The 22,282-nt window shown below is 44.2% G+C and overlaps 1 protein-coding gene across 1 annotated transcript in view; it reads left to right on the top strand.

Moving 5' to 3' along the window:
- ADAMTS18 (ADAM metallopeptidase with thrombospondin type 1 motif 18) overlaps positions 1–22,282 on the top strand; it is a 78,146-nt gene that overhangs the window by 16,361 nt on the left and 39,503 nt on the right. Inside the window, exons 8-13 of the mRNA XM_034639606.1 lie at positions 3,033–3,128; positions 7,846–7,994; positions 14,225–14,397; positions 18,080–18,210; positions 18,962–19,085; positions 19,802–20,046. Of these exons, the coding sequence (XP_034495497.1) occupies positions 3,033–3,128; positions 7,846–7,994; positions 14,225–14,397; positions 18,080–18,210; positions 18,962–19,085; positions 19,802–20,046 (918 nt within the window). The remainder of the gene's footprint in view (positions 1–3,032; positions 3,129–7,845; positions 7,995–14,224; positions 14,398–18,079; positions 18,211–18,961; positions 19,086–19,801; positions 20,047–22,282) is intronic.

The following is a 22,282-nucleotide window of genomic DNA, read 5'->3' as shown; positions in this document are numbered from 1 at the left end:
CGGAATCCTTTACTGAATTTACAGTGGTCACTAAAGCGAACATTTCTTTAGCACCCCCCTTTTCATAAAGTGGAGGATTTTGCATCTGTCCCCTTCTCATCCCTCCTCAAGGAAGCAGGAGTGACTGACTTCTCTGGGAGAGAGAGGGGAGTCAAGGATGACTCTAGGATTTTTGGCTGGAGCAACCAGAAGCACGGGGTGTTATAACATGAGCTGGGAGAGGCTGAACAGGTTTGGGGGGACAGATGGGGAATTTTGTTTTGGATATGTTCGGTAGTTTATAAAATTCGATATGCAGAGACCATTAATATTTTTAGCACATCGGGTTTCGCTTGAAGGGGCATCCTTCAGAGTCTTTGGAATACAACAGGACAACATGGTCAATGACTGACAGGACAGAGTAATGCCTAGTGTGGAGACTCTCCTTAAAAATCACATCCAGGCAACATGAGACCTTGGAGTCTCTGTGGTTATTTCTTTTTCCCTTAAATTATGACTTCAGTCTAGGGAATTACAGATAAGAAAAAGCGAGTTGAATATGCTGGGGGAAAAAAAGAGGGAAGAGCAAGCAAAAAAAAGTGCAAACTCCCATTTCTGTTTACTTTGAAAGGGAGCTTTCTCAGAGGACTCTCATGGTCGTCAAAGCATGTAGTTGGCTATAATTACATTTGACTTATGTACTTCACCACAAAAGAAATAACATGTTCATACAGCCTGTCTGATTTCACTCTGGAATCCTGTGTTTTTGTGTTTTGCCTCATTTTCCCGGTCTTCTCCAGCTGCCCATTCTCCTTAGCCCTGTGGCTTGGCATTGACTGTGGAATCCGGGTCTCCTTTGCTTGGGTCTGCCCCAGGGTCATTTCGGCGGCTGCCACATCGGCGAGGGGTACGGGTTATGGCTGCCTGCTGGCCGTCGGGAGGGAAACGGTTTAATTCTGAAAGCCTTTCTAACTGTGGCTGGGTTTCGATTGTTACCTCTCATTTCTCCATTTTGATGTCAACAGTCTTTTTCCACATTAAGCTGTTCCCCTCAGGCCCAGGGTGATACATGGAGGAGAGCACACAGGGAGGATACAGCTGATTCGCTTGTTGGAAGGCTGCCTCGTGCTTTCTACTAATGCCAGTGGCAGGCCCACGTCTGTGGGAAACATTGACTTGTTGTGTCTTAGGAGCTGTTTTGAGATTTGAAAGTGCTGTGATGGTATGTGTGGCGCACATGTCTGGGGCCACAGGTGGGTGGTGGTCCCCCAGCAGTGTCCTGAATGCCCTTCCATTCTCTTTTTGGGGGGAAGGACTTTGTGGTCTGCAAGATCAGGCTGACTGCACATATCTCTGGTTTCCCCGTATTTCCTCGTCTTGGTTCTGTGGAAACTTCTTTGTGAAATAACCCCTGAGCTTGTTCTTGCCATATTGTCTCACCGTGAAATCTACATTAACTGGAAGGCTTAGGGAATTGGGTGCCTTGTTAGTGGAATTTTCAGGGCCACACCAAGTAACCACAAAAGTCATTTTGTTTCCTCCCTGGCTGTTAATATTTTCCCCCAAAGTGTATGCGTTCACACGTCTATCCCAGTAAATAGACTGTGGCAAACAAAGTGGAATCATTTTGACATTTCATGATTTTGACATTCTCTTAATGACATTATTCTGAGTAGCAACTTCAGCTGTTTGAGCTGGAAGGAATCTGGTTCGGTCCCCTCGCTTTATAGATGGGTACCTGAGGCTCAGAGAAGTTGAGAGCTTTCCAGCTGCCATTATTGGCAAATCCAGGACCAGGGAGCAGTGGTCAAGGACTCTGGCTGGAATCAGGCCAGTGCGAGTCCTGCCTTTGCCTCCAGCTGTGTCACTTGGCAGCTTTGAACATGTCAGTAGTTTGCTCAGTCCCGTCATCTAAATTAGTTTATATGGGGAATTAGTTTAGTGTCCACCACTAAATGGTGTTGGTAAGAGTATTAGTTTCCTATGGCTGCTCTAATCACTTTCCATGAGGTTGGTGACTTAACACAAGTTTATTTTCTTGCAGTTCTGGAGGTAGACATCTGGAATGAGTCTCACGGGGCTGAGATCAAGTGTTGGCAGGGTTGTGTCCCTTCTGGAGGCTCCAGAAGAAAAGCCATTTTCTTGCCTTCTCAGGAGCTTCTAGAAGCCTCCTGCGTTCCTTGGTTCATGGCCCCTTCCCCCCATCTTCAAAGCAGCAACATCGCCCTTCGTCCTCCTCCCGCTGTCCTCTCTTTGGTTCTCTTCCGTCTTCCTCTGCCCTATTTAAGGCCCCTCGTGATTATCTTGGGCCCATCTGGAAAATTAAGATAGTTTCCCCATCTCAAGATCANCCCATCTCAAGGTCAGCTGATTAGCCACCTTAATTATATCTGCAGGTTTAATTCTCCTTTGCTATGTAACTGCAAGTCAAAGGTGTCAGTGATTTGGATGTGGTCCCTTGGGGGGGGGCAGGATTCTGCCCACCACAGTCAGGCATGAGAGTTAAACTCTTTCATGGTCTAGTGTGAGAATCGTCAAAATGCCTGAAAATTCGTATAAAGAGAAGGAAGGTGATGATGGTGATCATTTATACCGTTTATCCTTGAGAACCAGCCTGGAAAGCCAAGAGCTCCTTTTATCACTGTTTGCCCGGGGGAGAAAACCGCACATCAGAGACTTCTAGAACAGGACCATAGGGCGCGGAACCTGGAATTCTGGGGCAAGGATTTGAATCCGATGTGCTCGATTCCAGTCTCAACCTTTCCTGCTTCACTGGTGGTGGTGGTGGTGATTACAAACCAGGTCTCTTAGTTGCAAGCCAAATGGTCCCCGAATGAACTATTATTCCCTCCCCATCATGCCTACACACGCGTGCAGGTAGCATAGAAGCTTCCCGCTGCTGGATTCGCTACAGGTGCAGCTTAGCCGCCTCTGCTTCCTGGATCACGTCCCACGTCAGCCACCTCAAAGTACACTATTGTGCACAAACGCTGGGGGTAGTTTCGTTTTTATTGTATCAACACCCTTACCAGCTGCTGCTTCTTTCCTTTCAGGACATTTGCAAGTCACTTTGGTGCCATCGAGTGGGCCACAGGTGTGAGACCAAGTTTATGCCTGCGGCGGAAGGGACCGTTTGTGGCTTGAGTATGGTAAACTGCGTACTTGTTAGTTTTTAGTTCTGGAAACACGATGATGCATAGAAACAAACCATTGTACAAACTATTTGTACTGGGACCTCCGAATGGAATGCCTTGGCCGCATACATTTTCTGACTTGTCTTTAAATTAACCAGCCTTATTTTGCAGCTATTATAAAAACTCAATGCTAATGTCACCCAATTGGCTCAATTGTTGAGGATGATTTTTTTTTTCTGCCTTTGGTTTCCATTTTTAGATGAAATATTTCTATTTCAACAAGGTGGAAGCTTTCACTGTATACTGTTTGCCTTTTAAACTTGATTCAGTATAGAAAAGCGTCAGGGAGCAGATGTCCCCTTCATAGCAAAGGAAGGACTGTCCCCCCATACGGGGCCTCTACTGCTCACCTCGCAGGACCCGTCACTGAGTTTCTGACATGTTCAGTGGAGTCCCGTCGCTTAGCGGGACTCCTAGCGAAGGGTAAGCCATGTCTCCATCTTGATTGTACCAGAAAGCAGCCAGCAAGTACGGTCAACCCTCAGAACCATCTCCAATATGGGAGATTTCTGTGTTTTGGTCAAAGAACATTCGTATATTAGTTTCTGGCATTTTTTCTCCTTTCCTAGTAGCATGTGGAGGGAGAGGCACACTTGATAGAGCAGTAAGTGACCCAGATCTGGTGCATTCCTTTGAAAGACCACGATCCAGAGCTATGAAAGATGGGAGCATGGAGATGCTCCAGGTTCTCTGATCGCTGCTCTTGGCTCTCTCGAGGCAGCATGAGCCCGTAGAGAAGACTCGGTCACTTAAAGTGAATTCAGTTGCACAACTTACTGATGATAGATAGCAGAGACAGGAAGCTCTGGGGATACATAGATGAATAAAATTCAGTTTTATCTCTTCAAGAACTCCCAGTCCAGTGGGGAAGCCTGTGCAGAAGCCAGTAACTCTTGACTATTTTTAAACGGACCTCCTTGAAGCCCCAACTTGCTGTCGGTGCTCGGGGTTAGGTGTGCCCTGAGAATGGAGCGCAGTGAGTGGGTACACCAGGATGCGTGTCGGAGTGTGAATTGAAGCTCCTCATTTGGATGGGAGAGGGACTTTCAGTGAGAGGTTAATGATAAAGGCAAAAATACAGGCATGCAAAAATTGATGAGTGTTCACAAAATGCTTACTAGTTGTTGAGTCATTTATTCAGCATCTCCTAAAAGATTTGTATTTTTAAACTCTGGTTTGTTTTTTTTTTTTAAACTAAGCTGCTTTTAAAAAATTGAGGTATTATGTGCAACTTTCCATCAGGGGTACCTGTCCTAGGAAATTCCAATTTAAGGATTCTCATTGAAAATGTGCATAGAACGTTCTAGGTGTGATGAGGTGAAATAGTGAAGTAATTCCTTGAACATATAAGTACTGCTCAAGTCATTTTTTTTGTTTTTTTAAAGATTTTATTTATTTATTAGAGAAGGGGAGTATGAGTGGGGGTTTAGAGGCAGAGGGAGAGGGAGAAAAAGGGTCACCACTGAGCAAGGAGCCCGATGAGGGGCTCGATCTCAGGACCCTGGGATCATGACCTGAGATGAAGGCAGCCATTCATCTGACTGAGCCACCCAGGCACCCTGTCATTTTTATTTTTAGGGCATCAAAATTTAGGACTCGCCACTCAAAGATTAGTGGGTATTTTTTCATTATGAAAGCAGCAGCATTAAACATAAGAGGGATGTACAAGAACGGATTGATATAATAAGCAAGGAAAGGAAGTGCCAAGTGGCATAGGGCTAAAGTTTTTATTACCTACATACACCAGGGATGTGGGTCCATGGGCATGAAAATGCCCCTGGATTAGACTTTAGTTACTGTAACCTGAGACACATCAGGCCAGAAGTTAGAAAACAGATGTCCTCACACCACTCCCCCACCTCATTTTAAGAGACCAGCCTGCAGTTCTAAATACTGTAGGAACGCCCCTTGACTGCGTGGGGGATGCCCCCGACCAGCAGAAAGCGTTCAGATGAGTTCTGTCCATCATCACTCTGGTTTAGTTATTACTGCATCCACATGGAAGGTTCTCGGACTCTGCCTCNTCCCCACCTCATTATTTTAAGAGACCAGCCTGCAGTTCTAAATACTGTAGGAACGCCCCTTGACTGCGTGGGGGATGCCCCCGACCAGCAGAAAGCGTTCAGATGAGTTCTGTCCATCATCACTCTGGTTTAGTTATTACTGCATCCACATGGAAGGTTCTCGGACTCTGCCTCTGCTGGGGGATGGAACTGGCTCTTCATTAGACTACACACTCTGAGGCCAGGACCGTGCCTTATGCTTTATCTCACGTGCCCTACAGAGTAGCGGCTACTCCGCGTTTTGTTCCTTTGTAGCTGGAACCCGGCTGAATCCTTGCCCATCTCTCTGTAGTCCCTGGTCATTCATGATACTTGGACCATGAATGTTCAGTAAACATGTGAGGATGTGAACAGCCACATGTCCATCTGGTTACACATGCAAGGAACGAAAGCCTTGTGTTTGCTGTCGGTTGTAAAAGCTGTCGCCCAGTTACGGCCACTCAGTTTGAAATTAGAAGACGTGCATATCTATGTATGGATGGATAGGTACAATTTTATATGTAGAATTTTGTAAGTGTGGATTATGCATGTGTGTATTCACACACACGGATTTAAAATATGTATATTATAAGCAAGTTCTGCGTGACTTAGCATAACTTCACACTTTCCTAAAAGCCTCTGCAATGAGATCCAAAGAGGCTGTGTGTGTGTGTTTATGTATTTATTTCTGATTTCTATACTGAATGAAAAAGCCAGAGGAGACAATCTGTTANGTGTGTGTATTCACACACATGGATTTAAAATATGTATATTATAAGCAAGTTCTGCATGACTTAGCATAACTTCACACTTTCCTAAAAGCCTCTGCAATGAGATCCAAAGAGGCTGTGTGTGTGTGTGTGTGTTTATGTATTTATTTCTGATTTCTATACTGAATGAAAAAGCCAGAGGAGACAATCTGTTAGCAACCTAAGCCAATACTAGGATGAATCTGGAAATAAAAGAAAGTTAAATTAATTGAAGGTTTGGAACAGATTTAAAACCTTATTTCTTAAAAAAAGAAAGTAGGGTTAAGACCTAGAGGGGGGGCGTTTGCCTCTGAGGCGAGAAGTATACGTATCCTGTTGAGGAGCTTTGGTGACGGAGTTGAAATCGAGCCTCAGCTCGCTGTGTGGCTGCTTGGGTAGCTGTGTTAGTATTTCTTTGCTAAATTTGCTCTCATCCAGAAAATAGTTATTAACTCCTTAGCGCTTGGGGAGGATTACGTTAGAAAGTGCGTGGGGAGTCCTCCCTCTCCCCTGGCCGGCGCTATTTCTGGCACCTGGAAGCAACTCCATGAAGTGCAGCCCCTGCTGTTGTTGTTGGCTGTTGTCATTTTGTGTCCTCCGCTGAGCTCAGCCAGGAGAGTCCCTGGGATTCCTGGTCGGGAAAATTCTCATTCCTGCTCCCAGTGGACAAAATCATCGGATGACCAGTTAATTGCTTTCCCCCTAAAAGTGCTCAATGGCGTTATATGAGTTCATGCAAACTCTGAAATGACAATTAATCCAGGGGAAAGACAAATGAAAAACACAAGAAGCAATCCGTACGCGACAAGAATTCGAAGAAAGGAAGCAGCATCTTGACCTGGGCAAAGTGCACTCGCAACGCAATAAACAGCCACGGAGCCAAATGTATCCTGGGGGGAAAGTGAAGATTTGAAAGTCCAGCCACCTCCCCCTAACTCTGTAACTGAAGCCCCACTCCTCGGCAGAACCCAGCATGGTCCAAACCCCAACCCGTTGGATCTTGTGGCAGAGGCTTTTAGGAAAGTGTGCTGTTACGCTAAGTCATGCAGAACTTGCTCATAATAAAAGCACCGCAGGAATAAAACCACTACCAGAGGCTAAGGCAAACCCCAAGGACGGACGGAGATGACCAGCAAAGCCTGGAATATATTATAAAGGAAAACAATTGGAAAGGTTAGCCCAGAAAACCGGTCTTGCCCTGGCTCAATCAGAGCATTGGCGAATGAAAGACCCAGAGCTAATTCATAAAAGACACTCAGCCCACAGTCATCCAAGGGTCTGGAGTAGGGATCTTTCATACAGACAAAAGGTCAAAGGGTGTTATCTATGAGCGCAATTTGCCTGAACCGAGAGCTATTGGAGCTCCCTGAGAAGTGCTCCATAGGGATGGTTGGGGATAAACAAAAATGTCTGCATAATTGTATCTCTTTTTATGATGAGATCATCAGAATGATGAATTCCGTGTTCATACCTAAAAAAGCCTGGTTCTCCTTGAGTGAATGACCCACATTGTTCTTGAAGCAGCCTTGTTGCTCGATGTCAGGGGAGGCTCCGTGGTCCTTGTGCCTGCGCTGACTCCCTTGGCTGTTGGGTGGAATCTTATCTGAACATTTCACCTTGACGGCTCACAAAGCATATGATCCTCGCCTGCTGGTGACAGGTGCCCCCTCCTCTAGATGCCAGCTTTTCAAACCGCACATGGTAGGTGCAGAGTGACCGGGTGCCGGCAAAGTGCGGCCAGCCAGGGAATTCTGCCGGGGTGTCCTGCGCCCTCCCATTTGCCCACATGCTCATGTTCCCCGTTAATGGGCAGATGTCTGCCTCTCCTTCCCGTCCGCACGTGGCCTCTGACAGGAACCGTGTCACGCCTTCTTTCCGCAGTGGTGTCGGCAAGGCCAGTGTGTGAAGTTCGGGGAGCACGGGCCCCGGCCCGTCCACGGCCAGTGGTCTGCCTGGTCCAAGTGGTCAGAGTGTTCGCGAACTTGTGGCGGAGGAGTCAAGTATCAAGAGAGACACTGCAATAACCCCAAGTAAGCCTCCAAAGAAAGTCCGTATTCGGAAAAGGCAAGAATGTACTGTTTTGCTTTTGTTTTGCTTACGTGTTGGTTTTAAGGGTAGCTTCCTTCCCTCTGGTGAATCGCGACCAAATTGGGGGGGGCGGGGGTGTGGCGGTCAGAAACCCAAAAACAACAAAGGAACTACTCAGTGTGTGACTAGGACGACCAGAGACTCTAGTGATAGTCCGAGCTCCTTTCTGAATCTAAACTCGAGCCACACGGTCACACCATCAAATGCCTGTGTTGTCGAGCAGAGAAGCTTGGCCAGTGGAATGTGTGTGTGTGTGTGTCTCAAACTGATGAACTGGAGAAAGTATGCTAATTTTTGCCTTGCAGGAATGTACATCAACACGTGTTGACAGATCTGCCTGACTTTTCAAGAGAAACCAGAAATCCCAAAAAAATGTGTGTGAAATTTCCCAACTGTTAAGATACCGACAACAAATTCCGTTTTCTTTAAACAGAACACAGTGAGGGCTAATCGCAATGTCTACAGATGGAGACTGGCCTTTGATCACCTGCGGGCAGCTGTGGCCCGGGTGTACCGGGGTTCTGAACTGCCATCTGTGTTCTTTGAAAACGAAGGGGGTTTTATGTTGCTCTTCTCTGCTCTCACCCCCATGTGCAATGCACGGGAGATGCACACTTCCTGATTGGCACAGGGATGTAGACAGAGCCCAGGCTTGAGAGCGAGATGGGACTGCAAATCCTGGGTCAGCCACCTATTCACCATGTGACTCTGGGAAGTTCACTTGAACTCTGAGCTTGAGTCTATGTGTAAAATGGAGATAGATAGTGATGCCCCCTCTGAAGGTTTGGGGGGATTAGCATTGGGTCTGCAGAATGCCTGGCATACCGGGGAGCATCCAGCGGGCATTCAACAAACAGATCCCGGGTCCGTGTGGCTTTTATCACTTTCATCCTAAACTCGACTAGGAGTACAGGGCAGCCGAGGATGGGTCCTCAAAAGCAAGGGGAGCAGGGAGACAGGCCTTACTGATGAAACTGGACTTTGGAGAATGTGGTAGAGAGAGGAGAACGTGAGGGATCCCTGGAAAATAGGGATTTCACTCCACAGCCCTGTTTGAGTGGTGGTATAGCGCGAATATCAAGAACACAGGCTCCTAATCCCAGAACCCTAGGTTTGCCTCCTGGCCCTGCCTCTCTCCAGCTGTGTGGCCAAGACAACTGTCTCTCCCTGCTCTGGATTCCTCCCTGGTAAAAAATGGGATAAGGAGAGTGCCTACGTCAACTGAGTTAATATTCACAAAGCACTTCTACAAAGTGCCTGGCGTGTTATAAGCATTGCATAATGTTTGGTGGATTGAGAATTAAAATAAATAATGAAACTGGAGCAGAAGGAAAATTTAAAAGAGACCTGGCATTTCGTCTGAGTCAGCAGCCTGAGCTGGCTCAAGAGGCCAGTTTGTTCCAAAATAGGAGAGGGTCGGAAGATGCTTTGACCGTGGTTTACTAGGCGCTCCTTGGGATATCAGGCTAACGGTATTCTTCAACTTTGACACTATTGACATTTTGGGCTGGAAAATCTTTGTTATGGGATTTGTCCAGGACATGGCAGAATGTTTAGCAGCAACCCTGACCTCTCCCCACTAGATGCCAGTAGGGTGGTGCTCCCTCCCCAAAGGCCCCGTGATAACCAAAACTGTCCCGAGACTACTGAATGAATGTCCTGTAGGAAGCAAAGCCATCCCCAGCTGAAACTCACTGGTTTATTCGGATCCGGTAACTAGGTGGGATGGTAGACAGGCTTGTGATGCACTTCTAGCTAATACCCGATTACTAAAACCACCCTCCTCGTACTTTGAATGTAGCCCCTATTTTGGATAAGAATTCTTAAAATCATTATATTACTTTTCATTTTTTCAGCCAATTTCACGGATCTGGTTTTCATACATCACAACATTTTACAGCTCAGTATTTTCCCAAGAAAGAAATAGATTACCTAATTTCATAGCTGTGCTGGTAAAGTGCGTGAATGACACCCCTGAGATTTAAATTAAAACCTCTCTCGTATCTGTGGGATTGAGAACTCTCATTGTAATAGGGCATTGTTCATGGAAATATCATATTGTAATTTTAGAAATGCCTAATAAAAGCATCACTAATGTAGTTCCAGTTGGTGCTGTTTTATCATTTTCAACAAGGTGAAGGCTCCTCGGGGTAGTGTTTACTTTAATTATGTCTCACAAATAAAACAAGTACATTCACAGCTGTCCCAAGGCAATTGAATTAGTTGTTTTCTGTTCTTATTTCACTTTGTTGTAGTAAAACTGAGGGTTCCACCCCCCGCCCCCCATTTTTAAATTACTGATTTCTTCTTTGCTTCAGTTCAGACATGTGGTCTGTTCACATCACCCCACCTAACTAGTCTCGTTTTCTCATGTGAGATGCAGTAGGAGCTCTTATTTCACATAATGATGGTTTTCCCAGAACGCATTTTGTTTCATAAAAATGAACTCCTGGCTGATTCGTGGACTGATCCAACTTCTCAGCTTCAAAAGTGTTTAAAGGTTATCTGTTCTGGAGTGTCTGGTACCACACAAGTATGGCTCTGCTCTTCTCTTTCCCCTGTCTGGGGTGGACATTTTTATTTTTATTTATTTATTTTGAGAGACAGAGCGCAAGTGCGGGGAGGGGCAGCTGGAGAGGGAGAACGTCTCAAGCAGGCTCCATGCTCAGCACAGAGCCTGACGTTGGGCTTGATCTCATGACCCTGAGATCATGACCTGAGCCTAAACCAAGAGCCCGGTGCTTAACCAACTGAGCCACCCAGGCACCCCTGAAGTGGACGTTTTTCTGCTGAGCTCTGCTGTGCCTCAGGAACCTCGAAACGTCTCTCCAGCCCTCCCTCTCAGTCTACCTACAACAGATGCCTGAGTCGCACCCTGTTGTCTAATCCGGTTATTTGACGAATGAGTAACCAGGGGAAGCGGAGGGTCTCAGAGCAGCAATCTTTGCCCGGGTCACCAAGCTGGAAGTGGTGGAGTCAGACCAGGAGCCCACAGTTTTAATGCTCTGACTTTCTTTCTGGTTCCCTGACTGTTCAGTTATTACAGTCTGAAGGAGCCTAGTGGAATTTCTCTAAAGTCCAGTCAAAAATACTAATTGCAAAAATTTAAGTGGTGAAAATGAAACATGCAAAGGCATTCTAGAACTTTCCTAAAATGCAAGTCTGTTTGAGAAAAAAATAATAGACCACTAGAGTCATGGCTCTAGAATAATAATTGAATCAAATCTCCAGCCCATTTTTCAGCCAGGAATTTCCAGGCTCAGGTGATTTTCAAAATAGCCAAATGTGCTTTAAAAAACACTGATTTCTGTGTCTTCCCAGCATATATTCTTATTGAGAAAGTCGAGGGACCCAGGAGTGAGTCCATCTGTCTGTCTGGCTCTCTGTTTTTGTTTTTGATTTTGTTTTTAAACAGAGCTCCCTTCCTGGTTCTGTTGATCAGCCAGCCAATATTGTAACCACTTGTAGCCAGGACATGATAAATTATGCAGAAGTAAAAATGAGTATCCTTTATAATGGTCTAATATAAGGACAAAATCATGTTCCCAGACATTGATTTTCTGACTGTTTATATTTTTGTTTTTAATCTTGTTACATCTAAAGATGTCATGGTAGGATTTTCTGTCAATTTATCCTAACACTCCTGGTTTTAGCTGCAGAAAAATGTACCTGTATTTTGAGGATTTGATGGAAAAGTACAAATTCTTGCCAGTCATTAAAAGCAAAAAGCATTTTACAGTTATGATTGATTTGTGCTGACTCTGCCCTAAACTCAGCCCTAAATTCTTTTTTTTTTTTTTTTTTTGAAAATTGTATCTCATTTATTTTGTGACCTTTGGTTTTTTTTTTTAATCATTTTACTTTATTTTTTTCATGATGATAAGTGTACTCTTTAATCCCCAGCCCTTATCCCCCCAGCCCCCCACCCACCTCCCCCCGGTAACCGTCAGTTTGTTCTCTAGAGTTAAAAGTCTGTTTCTTGGTTTGTCTCTCTCTCTTTTTTCCCCTATGATCATTTGTTTTATTGCTTAAATTCCACATATGAGTGAGATCATATTTCTCTGTATTTCTCTGACTGACTCATTTCGCTTAGCACAATACCTTCTAGCTCCATTCACGTCACTGCAAATGGCAAGATTTCATTCTTTCTGATGGCTGAGTAATATTCCATTGTATATATACCACCTCTTCTTTATCCATTCTTCTACTGATGGCCCCTTGGGCTGCTTCCTTACTTTGTCAGCCCTAAATTCTTTACAAACATTATCTCAGTTAATCATCCCAATTGCCCCCATTTTACAGGTTAGGAGGTTAAGCACAATTGCTTAAAGATAAGCTGGGAAGAGGCAGAGAATATTTAAATCCAGATTGGCCTCATTATAAAAGGCCAACTCCCTAACCACTGTGTCTGACTGTCTTCCTCTTCCCTGCTGGCCGCTGCTGCCTAACTCAGCTAAACGCAGGCAGAGTGGGGTCAGGGAAAGGATCCTGGGGAGTCAAAAATAGGGGGCATAGCCGTGCCCTGTCTCTTGCTGGCTGTGTGATCTCCATTCAGCAAGTTTTATGAGCCTTCTCAGCTGTCTTTCACCACATCTACAAAATGAGGGGTTGCTATGGAAGTTTCGAGATCTTTTCCATGTTACGGTTTCTGAGTTGAAAAAGTAACACCTATGGTCCTCTTTCACTTTGTTGAATCTGAGTAGTCTCAGGGAACGTTATTTGTAAAATTTCAGACAGAATGTCTTCAACTAAGGAAGTTTTAAACATGCCTTGTAAAGATGACCAGGAATAATAAGGCTATCGTAGGGCCCTTTAAGGTTTTGCTAAGTGCTTTTCAGATAATGACTTAAGAAGTCATCGGGGATTTGATCTAGCACAATGGCTGCTGAATGTTTAAGTAGTTGCTCCAGAGTGTTTTGAAATAGCAAAAAAATGTCATTCTGGCAGCTGACACTTCCCGGTTCTGTTGAATTCATCTTAGCGTGCAGTTGCACGAGGATTTGATAAAATATGCTGAAGCAAATCCAGGGGTGTTTTATAGCATTCTTGTGCTTCCTAAAGAGACAAGGAATTTTAATCACATAAATTTATTAACCTGGAGCCTTCTTTCATGTTACATGTTTGCATTGAGCTTTTGTATGAGATGATCCATAGCTGGGTTTTAGCCTTTGGAGAAAAGCACAAAAAAGTGGGCATGAGAAAAAGCAATTGCTTTGTGCCTGGAAGAAGCTGGTTAAGCTGTTATTGGTTATTTTCAGTTTGGTTTATGCTCCTTTTTTTCCTTTATATTGCTTTCTGGTTTTTGCAGTCTACCTAGCAAGAGCTAAAAGAGCCGGCCATTAGATCATAATTATTTATGTTCTAATGGGATTCCCTACGCTGGAAATCCATTTCCCATTGTGCTTGGCAGGAGAGGAGTAGGCCACCTACAAAGTTAAAAAGTGATTATGCAGATGAAAACAAGGGAATTTTTGTTCACAGTTTAGGATCAACTAGAGTAAAATACAGAATAGATAATAATCCGAACATCAGCTCAATGATTGACAGAGCTGGATGGGGGGACATGGCAAATGGGACCCCCTGCTCTTTCTCTTCAGTGTCCTGACCTTCTACATAGCGGCAGGCAGACGGCACCCTGTAGGAAGCTGGGGGTGTTCAGAAATGGGAGGAGAGCTGGGGAGTAGGTTGGGTGCACATTTGCAGAGCTTTGATACCAGTGTGGGGTGTGTGTAGCACACAGACACACATCTGTCTACACTCATGAGAACACTTAGGTGCGTTTACAAATTTCCCTAACGCAGGTAACATGAGGAGTACCAGGAATATGCTTTCACCATTCTTTCAGGAAATGGCCAGAATGTGACACTGGGATCAGAGATGACAAAACAGATTTAGCTAATATGGCAGTTCCAGTTGCTGGGCGGTGGTGGTGCCTCCCCAAGGGCCATATTGGGAAAAGAAAGAGCAAGTCCCTGATTGTCAGTTTCTCCTGCCGTGGATGCAAGAAGGGACATAGCGTGTCGTCTACTGCGTTATTTCTGTTCTTGTTATAGCTTGTTTACACTGCATGCCTTCTGCCAATGTTCATCTTGATTGTCCCCCCCTTGTATTATTGCTCATGCCTGATAGTGAGCCCTCTGTTTGCACTAAAGCTCTTTCATTTTATTTTTAGGCCTCAATATGGTGGCAAGTTCTGTCCAGGTTCTAGCCGTATCTATCAGCTGTGCAATATTGACCCCTGTAATGAAAATAGCTTGGATTTCCGAGCCCAGCAGTGTGCAGAGTATAACAGCAAACCTTTCCGTGGATGGTTCTACCAGTGGAAACCCTATACCAAAGTGGAAGGTAATTTGGTCTCTGTGCCTCCAACAAACAGGACTCTATGTGGACAGTAATGTGAATGAACACAGGAGAAATCGCGGCCTACATAACAGTTTTGATGTTGACGTCACCGCCTAGACCCGTCCTGACCCAGTTTTTCATTCACTTCCATAGGTTTTGTTTATTTTTCCATACTTTTTTTTTTCACAAGACACCCCTTGTCCCCCACATCTGTAAGTCAAAGGGTTCGTGTGTTTGGAATGTACTTACGTTTCTAAACTTATTTCAGCAATTAAGTCCCCCAGGGATGTTAATTGGAATTGGTATGAGTTGTCCAGACCAGAAACCCATGAAACCATATATGCCCCATAGAGACACCCTATTCAGCAATTGACATGTTAGATGATTACATGCATGGGAAGGCCTGTTTGCAGGGCATTACATACACACACACACGCACACACACACACAGAGCTGTGAATTTCAAAATGTATCCATACTGGGTTCCTAGTACTTATTATTACTTAAAGTTTGGCTTGTATTTTGCCTTTTAAATTGAATTGTTTTTATTTTACCGAAGTATCAAAACATTTATTTTAGTTATAACGTGCACATTTAATGCACTTTCTGTTCCCTTCACAGACTATGCTGTCACCGTTCTGGTTGTTTGCCTTCTATTATTTCCATTCCCTTGCTTTATCAAATATCAGCCATCCTCCCTTGAGAAAGGATTACTGGGGGCCCTAAGGGCACGTGGGTAGAACGGGAAAGACACTGAACTTAGTGGCAATTCATGGGAAATAAGACTGAGGGCTGTAGCTGTGCAGAAGCTCAAAGTGAACCCGTGTTGTCAATCACCACGGAGAAGCCAGCCGAGTTAGAGACCGCGCACAGCACGGAATGGGGTGAGAGTGCCGCTCTCCCCAGTGCCAGCCCAGCCATCATGGGAGCACTGTATGCTTTTGGGTCATGACTGGTTATCCAAAAGCACAGAGAGAGACAGGCATGAAAATTCTGCAATTGCAATGAGCAATCTATAAGTGTGTACTTATACGTGTTTCTTTTTTTAAAATAGAAACTCAACCCTTTATTATCTCCAGTGTTTCAGATTGCACTAAGAGATAACAGGTGTGGTGTTTCTTAATGAGTTTTAAACCATTTTTTAAAGTGAGACTTCATGGTACGCCTCTTTCTTGCTTTATGGAACAAATGTGTGCTTGCAAAGTTAGCTCGTCTAAGGGCCATTTCATTTTCTCTTGGACTTCAGTGATAAAGCTGGGAATACAGTCATTTAAAAAAAAATTCTCCAACAGAATAATTTGCAAACTTACCAAGGAAAGGAGAAAAGAAACCAGGTACCTACAAACATTCAGAGATAATAACTAGAAAGGATTTAGATTTATTTGAAACCACTTCAGAGGACAGGATTAGTTCAAGGGTTATCCTTGAAGATCCAGAATATCCTTCCTCCATGTCATCCTCTGAATCCTTAACCTGCTTTGTTCTCCATAGCTCTTATCCAGGCATGAGTTTATATCATATAGTCGCTTATTCATTATCTTTCTCCCCATAAGAATTTATGTTCCACGGGACGAAGCCTTTGTCCATTTTGAGTATGCTTGGACCTCCAGCATCTGAGAACAGCCCTTGGCACATACTAATTTTCAGAATGAATGAGTGAATAAAGAAATATTAACTGTCCATAATGGATGTGTTTCCCCTCTATGAGTGGCTGGCTCTCCATCATTGGAGGCATTCTACCAGGAACTGAGCGTTATCTAGGAAGGGCACTGCTCAAACAGCTTCCCGCGGACAATTAGATAGAACACGTGCAGTTGCTTTCAAGTCCAGCATGTCTTCAAATTTTTGTTTCCTTGGTTGAACATACCCATCATTCCGTGATTCTTACGTATGGCTCTTTCCCCCAGACCCTGCTGTCCTTCATTTTTCACTTCCCCTTCTGTTCCTTGCTTTGTTTTCTTGGATTCTCCTTGGTCTTTCCCACATCATGTCTTTCATTCAGACACAGTGTTTACGGAATGTGTTTTGTGATCACCCTTTAAATAGCTTCTGTGTTGAGTACATGAGGAAACAGTGAAGCAAATAGATTTTGTAACTTGTAAAAATGTTTTTTGGTTTCAAAAGATTTTCACTAATTTAATTGCAGCCTTACTGAGTAAGGAACATGCCACTTCATTCATTTGCTCAACGGATGTTCACTGAGCATTTCTTGCATGGGAGCCATTCTGCTAGACGTGGGGCTAGCCATTCTGCTAGACGCTAATCTACTCTACACTGAGTAGAACAGAGACCCAGTCTGGGAAGCTCCCATGCTAGCATAGGAGATGGAAAAATTAAGGCCTTTTGTTTCTCCCTCTTCTCCTTCTGATACGTACTTAGAATCGGGAAACACTGACCATGATTTGAAGGTCTGGTGACATTCCTGCAGGTTGGGAAAGAACAGGGGAAGACTATTTATAAGTGTAGACAGTCTTTGTCTAACAGTAGTGAGATTTCTTTTTCTCCCTTCTGTGTTTCCAATAGACCAGTTGAGAAACTTGCCCCAGAGCCTCTGTGGGTAAAACTGAACTTTTTAGAACTTGTTCATGCCTGGGCCTGACGGAGAAAAGAAAGGGTATAGATACATCTTCCGTAATCTCCGATGCAAAAATTACAAAGTGTTTAATAAAGCTGTTTAAAGAAATTTCTCGGTAAAGGAGAAACTTTCCATCCATCGACACATCTGCATAGTTGGATCCTGATAATCTAACGACTTTCACATTTAAGTTTTGACTTTGTCTCGTTTCGAGAGGTTTTATGAAGCACAGCGATTTGCAAACTGTTTACACGTGTGTTGTACAACTGTTGTCAGGGCCGTTGTGTGGTGTCGCCCACGCACGGGCTCCCATGAGAAATGTCCTCTGGAGCTGCTGGCCAAGAAGAACGCTCTGTGTTTGGGAAATTGGCATAACTCCTTTCTGATAACAAGAGCTCTGTAGAAATACAGTATTTTTTTTCTTTTTGCCTGTGATACCAGAAACTTCTCAGGGACTTTATGGTCAATAAAAGTTACATTTTTTAGCCTTTAGGTTTACTTTATTTGTTTCCTCTTCCTTTTCATGACGTGATTATTCTCTATATGTTTTATAAACATAAACCATATACCCTCCTTTTTTTTTTTTCCCTGAAGTGTCTGAACTATTTTCTCTTAACTGCCCTAATACATATCTAAAGTAATCCCTGTCCTCCCTCATGGTCAGCAAACTATGGCCTGCGGGCCAGATCTGACCAATTTTTGTTTGTTTTTGTAAATAAAGTTTTTTTTGGAACACGGAAATGTCCCTTCATTTCTATCTTGTCACTAGCAGACCGTAAGTCCTGTAAAGCCTAAAATATTTGCTAACCAAGGAAAGTAGCTGTACAACCCATCAATTGTGTGTTTTGTGGCTATTACTAAGAATTAGAAAAATTAACTTTTTGTGTGTTAAAGCAGTTGTATATGAATTGCAAATGGGATTCCTGTTTTTATAAGCACGTGTATGTGCATTCGTGCATGCACACCCACACCCACCTACAAAATGGTGTAACATTTCCCATTTTAGTCATGATAGCTTTCTAAATAAATTTATCTCATCCTTTTGGTCATCGGGTCATTTTCCTGTGATTGCCTCCTGATCACGTCCTGTCTTGATCTTTTTGCTTCTAGAGGCAGATCGGTGTAAACTGTACTGCAAGGCTGAGAACTTTGAATTTTTTTTTGCAATGTCCGGCAAGGTGAAAGACGGAACTCCTTGCTCCCCAAACAAACACGACGTTTGTATTGACGGGATTTGTGAAGTAAGAGACCGTTTCTGTTTTGGAATGTGTGGTCTTGCTTGTGTTTCCTCATATCAGATGTGCACTGTGAGAAGTAATACAAGAGATTCTGTGTCTGGAGAAAAGGCAGCTTAGGGGGAAAGGCCAATGTTTGCAAATTGGATGTGCGCGCCATCTCTAACGTCCCCACTGACTCTCAGCAAGACCCCATCCGACATTCTTAATTCCTCTTCACCCAGCTCTGCGCATATGCAATGGAGATAATGGCATTTCTACTACACGCCATAGTTGCAAAAATTAAATAAGAATGTAAAAAATAGTAGTAAGCTTCCATGGCATGTTTGCTAAGTATGTTCAGTATATGGTCACAGCCTCACAGATGTGTTTTGACATCATAGTACTATTTCCTGCCAATTAGTCTTCCTTTTAATTCCATTGTGTGTTGGGGGGGGAATCGTGTGGGGGGGCTCAGCTGGCCCAAATCAGTTCACCTGCCATTAGTAACAGCAGTGACTTTTTTATTCCAGTTTTCCAGATGTAGGGTCTCAGCAAGCTTTAGATGAACTCTATAACTTCCCTAGTCCCACATCTGGTAAAGGCAGAGGAGGGATTTGAACCCCCAAACTTGAGACACTGCTTTTAACCCTAAAGCTGTACTAGCTTCCTAATGTTCTGAAGGCAGAGACCCACGAACCTCTTGGTTATTTTTAGCCACTGGCTTTTCTGATTTTTTTCTCACTTTGTTGGTATTATTTTTTTATTTTTGTCACAGCCAGTGGGATGCGATCATGAACTTGGCTCTAAAGCAGTTTTGGATGCATGTGGTGTTTGCAAAGGGGATAATTCAACTTGCAAGTTTTATAAAGGCCTGTACCTCAACCAGCATAAAGCCAACGGTAAGAGATGCATGCTGTTTCATTGCTGCTGAGCAAGTTTTGGTCAAGCTGGCCATGGTCGAGCCGTTTACCAGCTCGCGTGACACACATGGGATGATGGCGTCGACACCCTTGCAAGACCAAGGGAGGGTGGGTGGTTTCTCAGTGTGAGGAGTTCCGTCCACACATGCAGCTCTGAGATGTGTCCATCAAATGCCTTTTACTTTGCAGTTTAGTCCGATGTCCCACAGGCCTTTGTTCAACAAAGGACGGACTTTGAAACTTACAGTTCAGGACGTGAATCGTGATCCACACTCTCGACGTCAGATGAATATTTGTAGCAGTTATCTAAACAAATCTTGAGTAAAATGAAACCTGGAGCCCTGTTTCCTGAATACCGCTATTGAGGTCCATGGCTCTAGGTTTCTTCCAAGTATATTAATGCTAAAATGCATTCTTGAGTTTCGTGGCCTTGGTTGTTCTGGAAAGAAGAAGAGTGTATCTCCTGTCCACACACACGTGCTTAGGAAGGGAACCACAGTTTCTCTCTGGTGTTCCTTCCACTGGGAAAATGGAATAATTGATCATTTATTTGCACTTCATAGAGTAGGGATGAATGTCTGTTCATGATTCAACAACCCCACTCTGTAAAAGTGGACATCACTATGTCTCGGAGCATTTTTAGCCCTGTTTCTCAAGTGTGCAACATGGAAAACAGCACTGTTCTTCCCATTTAGAATATTATCCAGTAGTCACCATTCCAGCGGGGGCCCGAAGCATTGAGATCCAGGAGCTGCAGCTCTCCTCCAGTTACCTTGCGGTCAGAAGCCTGGAGCAGAAGTATTACCTCACGGGGGGCTGGAGCATCGACTGGCCTGGGGAGTTCCCCTTTGCTGGGACCGTGTTTGAATACCAGCGAGCCTTCAACCACCCAGAACGTCTGTATGCACCAGGACCCACCAACGAGACACTGGTCATTGAGGTAAGCTCCTTCTCTTTGTTCCCTGCTCGGTGGATCTTGCTGTATTTATAATGATGGCCCCACTTTGAGCTAGCTTGAAGAACTCCTGTCCTTCTAGTTCAGATTTGTTTCCTAATAAGCTAAATTGCAAAGTGCAAAGAGGAAGAGACAGCATCTCCATTTTGGGGACAAGGGCAGGAGTCCAATGGGTCTCTAAGAGAATGCACAGATTTTCAAATTTAGATGCCTGCCTCTCAGCATTGCACTTGACTGCCATGAATGCTAAGGAATATAGTAGGAACACATTGTAGATAATTCCATAGTGTCTGCGTCTTCCATTTGGATAGACCACTGTAGCTATTCGCATCGGTAACCCGGCGTCGGACGTAGGATGACAGAGGAGAAAGAACGCTTGCTTGAACGCCAAGAAAGGTTGAGTCAGAGCAAACCACCTTACTTGTGTAGTTGTTGTTCCCTTGGAGGGAAGAGAAGAGAAGTTCATGGATAGTAATCAGCCAGTGTACCTGCAGAGGATTCTGCGAGACAAGTGTCACACGTTCATTTTCCTTGTCCTCGTCCGTGTCTCTGAGGTTGCCTTTTCTGTTTGTAAAGCAGGGCCAATCGCAGCTTTCAGAGCCAGTCGATTTGCCTGAGGTTGTGTCGAAGTCGCCCTGGCTACCACTTGCTGAGGGCTGAGATTACCAGACCCCCGAGGTACCAGATTACCAGGCGCCCCTCCCTCTACAAGTATGATGTATCCACTCAGTCTGGTCGTGCTGCTCTCTTCTCAAATAAAGGAAACATGAGCTTAATTTAACTATTGTTATTTAAGGCACCGCCTTTAAACATTTACTAAGAAAGATGAGTAGAAGACCATTGGAAAAAAACACGTCACTTTGGATTCTAAATCAGATGTTGTACACCTAGTATGGTTAAGAGGACAGATTCTTAACTAACTGCATAACTTGAACAAGTTATCGGGTTAGATTTCTTAACATCCGTGTCCCTTAAGGTCCACGTTTGTAAAGTGGACAGGCAATACTAGCTAAGTGTTAGGGTTATTATAAGGATAATGTAAGACAGGTTCAGTGCTTACAAAGTGCCTGTCACAGCGGTGTAGCAATTCTTATCACTTTGCCTTCTGAACTTTTCACATATATATTTTTTAAAAGTCTGAATCTCAAGGGGGTGTCTGAGTGGCTTAGTTGGTTAAGCGTCTGACTCCTGATTTCAGCTCAGGTGTTGATGTCAGGGTCGTGAGTTCAAGCCCTGCACTGGGCTCCATGCTGGGTGTGGCGCCTGCTTAAAATAAATAAATACATAAACTGGTAAAAATCCAAACCTCGGACCATGGCTAGCAAACTCGTGACTACCAGCCACACCCAGCTCCCACGTCTGTGTAATACAGAAACACAATGGACAGATGCCGTAATACCACGTGATGTCGTATAAAAATGGAGATTTGGATATCGCCTAGCAACACGGAACTTGTGGCCCCAGTAGGTACTTGAGTTTGCAACCTTGGTTCTAGATGGTGACAATGGCTTAAATTCATTTAAATTCCTATTATCTTGTCACTTGAGATATTAGGTCCTGTCACCTCTGTCTGTGTGGTGGGAGGTCCCTCAGAGATCTCACATCACTTACTCAGAAGCTGTAGTTGGGAAATACTCTCCCAGCGCTCTCAACTCTTTCATTTAGGAGGTGAGAGCAGGAACTCCAAATCAAACTGGACTAAAGGGGCCCAGGGTGACTCAGTTGGTTAAGCGTCAGTCTGCCTTTGCCTCTGGTCAGGATCTCTGGTCCTCAGGCTTCCTGCTCAGCAGGGAGTCTGCTTCTCCCTCTCTCTCTGCTTCCTCCCCCCTGCTCATGCTCTGTTTCTGTCTCTCTCTCTCTCTCTCTCTTTCCCTCTCTCTCTCTCAAATAAATAAAATCTCAAAAAACAACAAAAAAACTGGACTGAGGGTGGTTGGGAGCTCAGCAATGGATCCAGCCCCTGAAATTACACTTTGATTAAATCTAACGCACAGAAATGGAATTCTGATTCAAGGTTTCTGGATATTTTTTTCAAACTTTTTTTTTTTTAATGTTCTTTTTCTTTTCCTATCAAGCATCTGAGCCGGAAACTTCTTTTCCTTCTCTTTAGGAAAGTTCTGTTTTCTTCTGAGAGCTGTATTTAGCTTGCAAGCTATTCGTTTTAGAGCAACAACGCTTCATTAGTTTTGCCAAGAGGCCTTTGATCCATCTCTGAGCAAAT

Source organism: Ailuropoda melanoleuca, chromosome 12 (assembly GCF_002007445.2).
Source record: "Ailuropoda melanoleuca isolate Jingjing chromosome 12, ASM200744v2, whole genome shotgun sequence".
Lineage (NCBI taxonomy): Eukaryota > Metazoa > Chordata > Mammalia > Carnivora > Ursidae > Ailuropoda > Ailuropoda melanoleuca.
The sequence above is the reverse complement of the archived record's forward strand: the minus strand, read 5'-3'. Positions and strand labels throughout refer to the sequence as shown.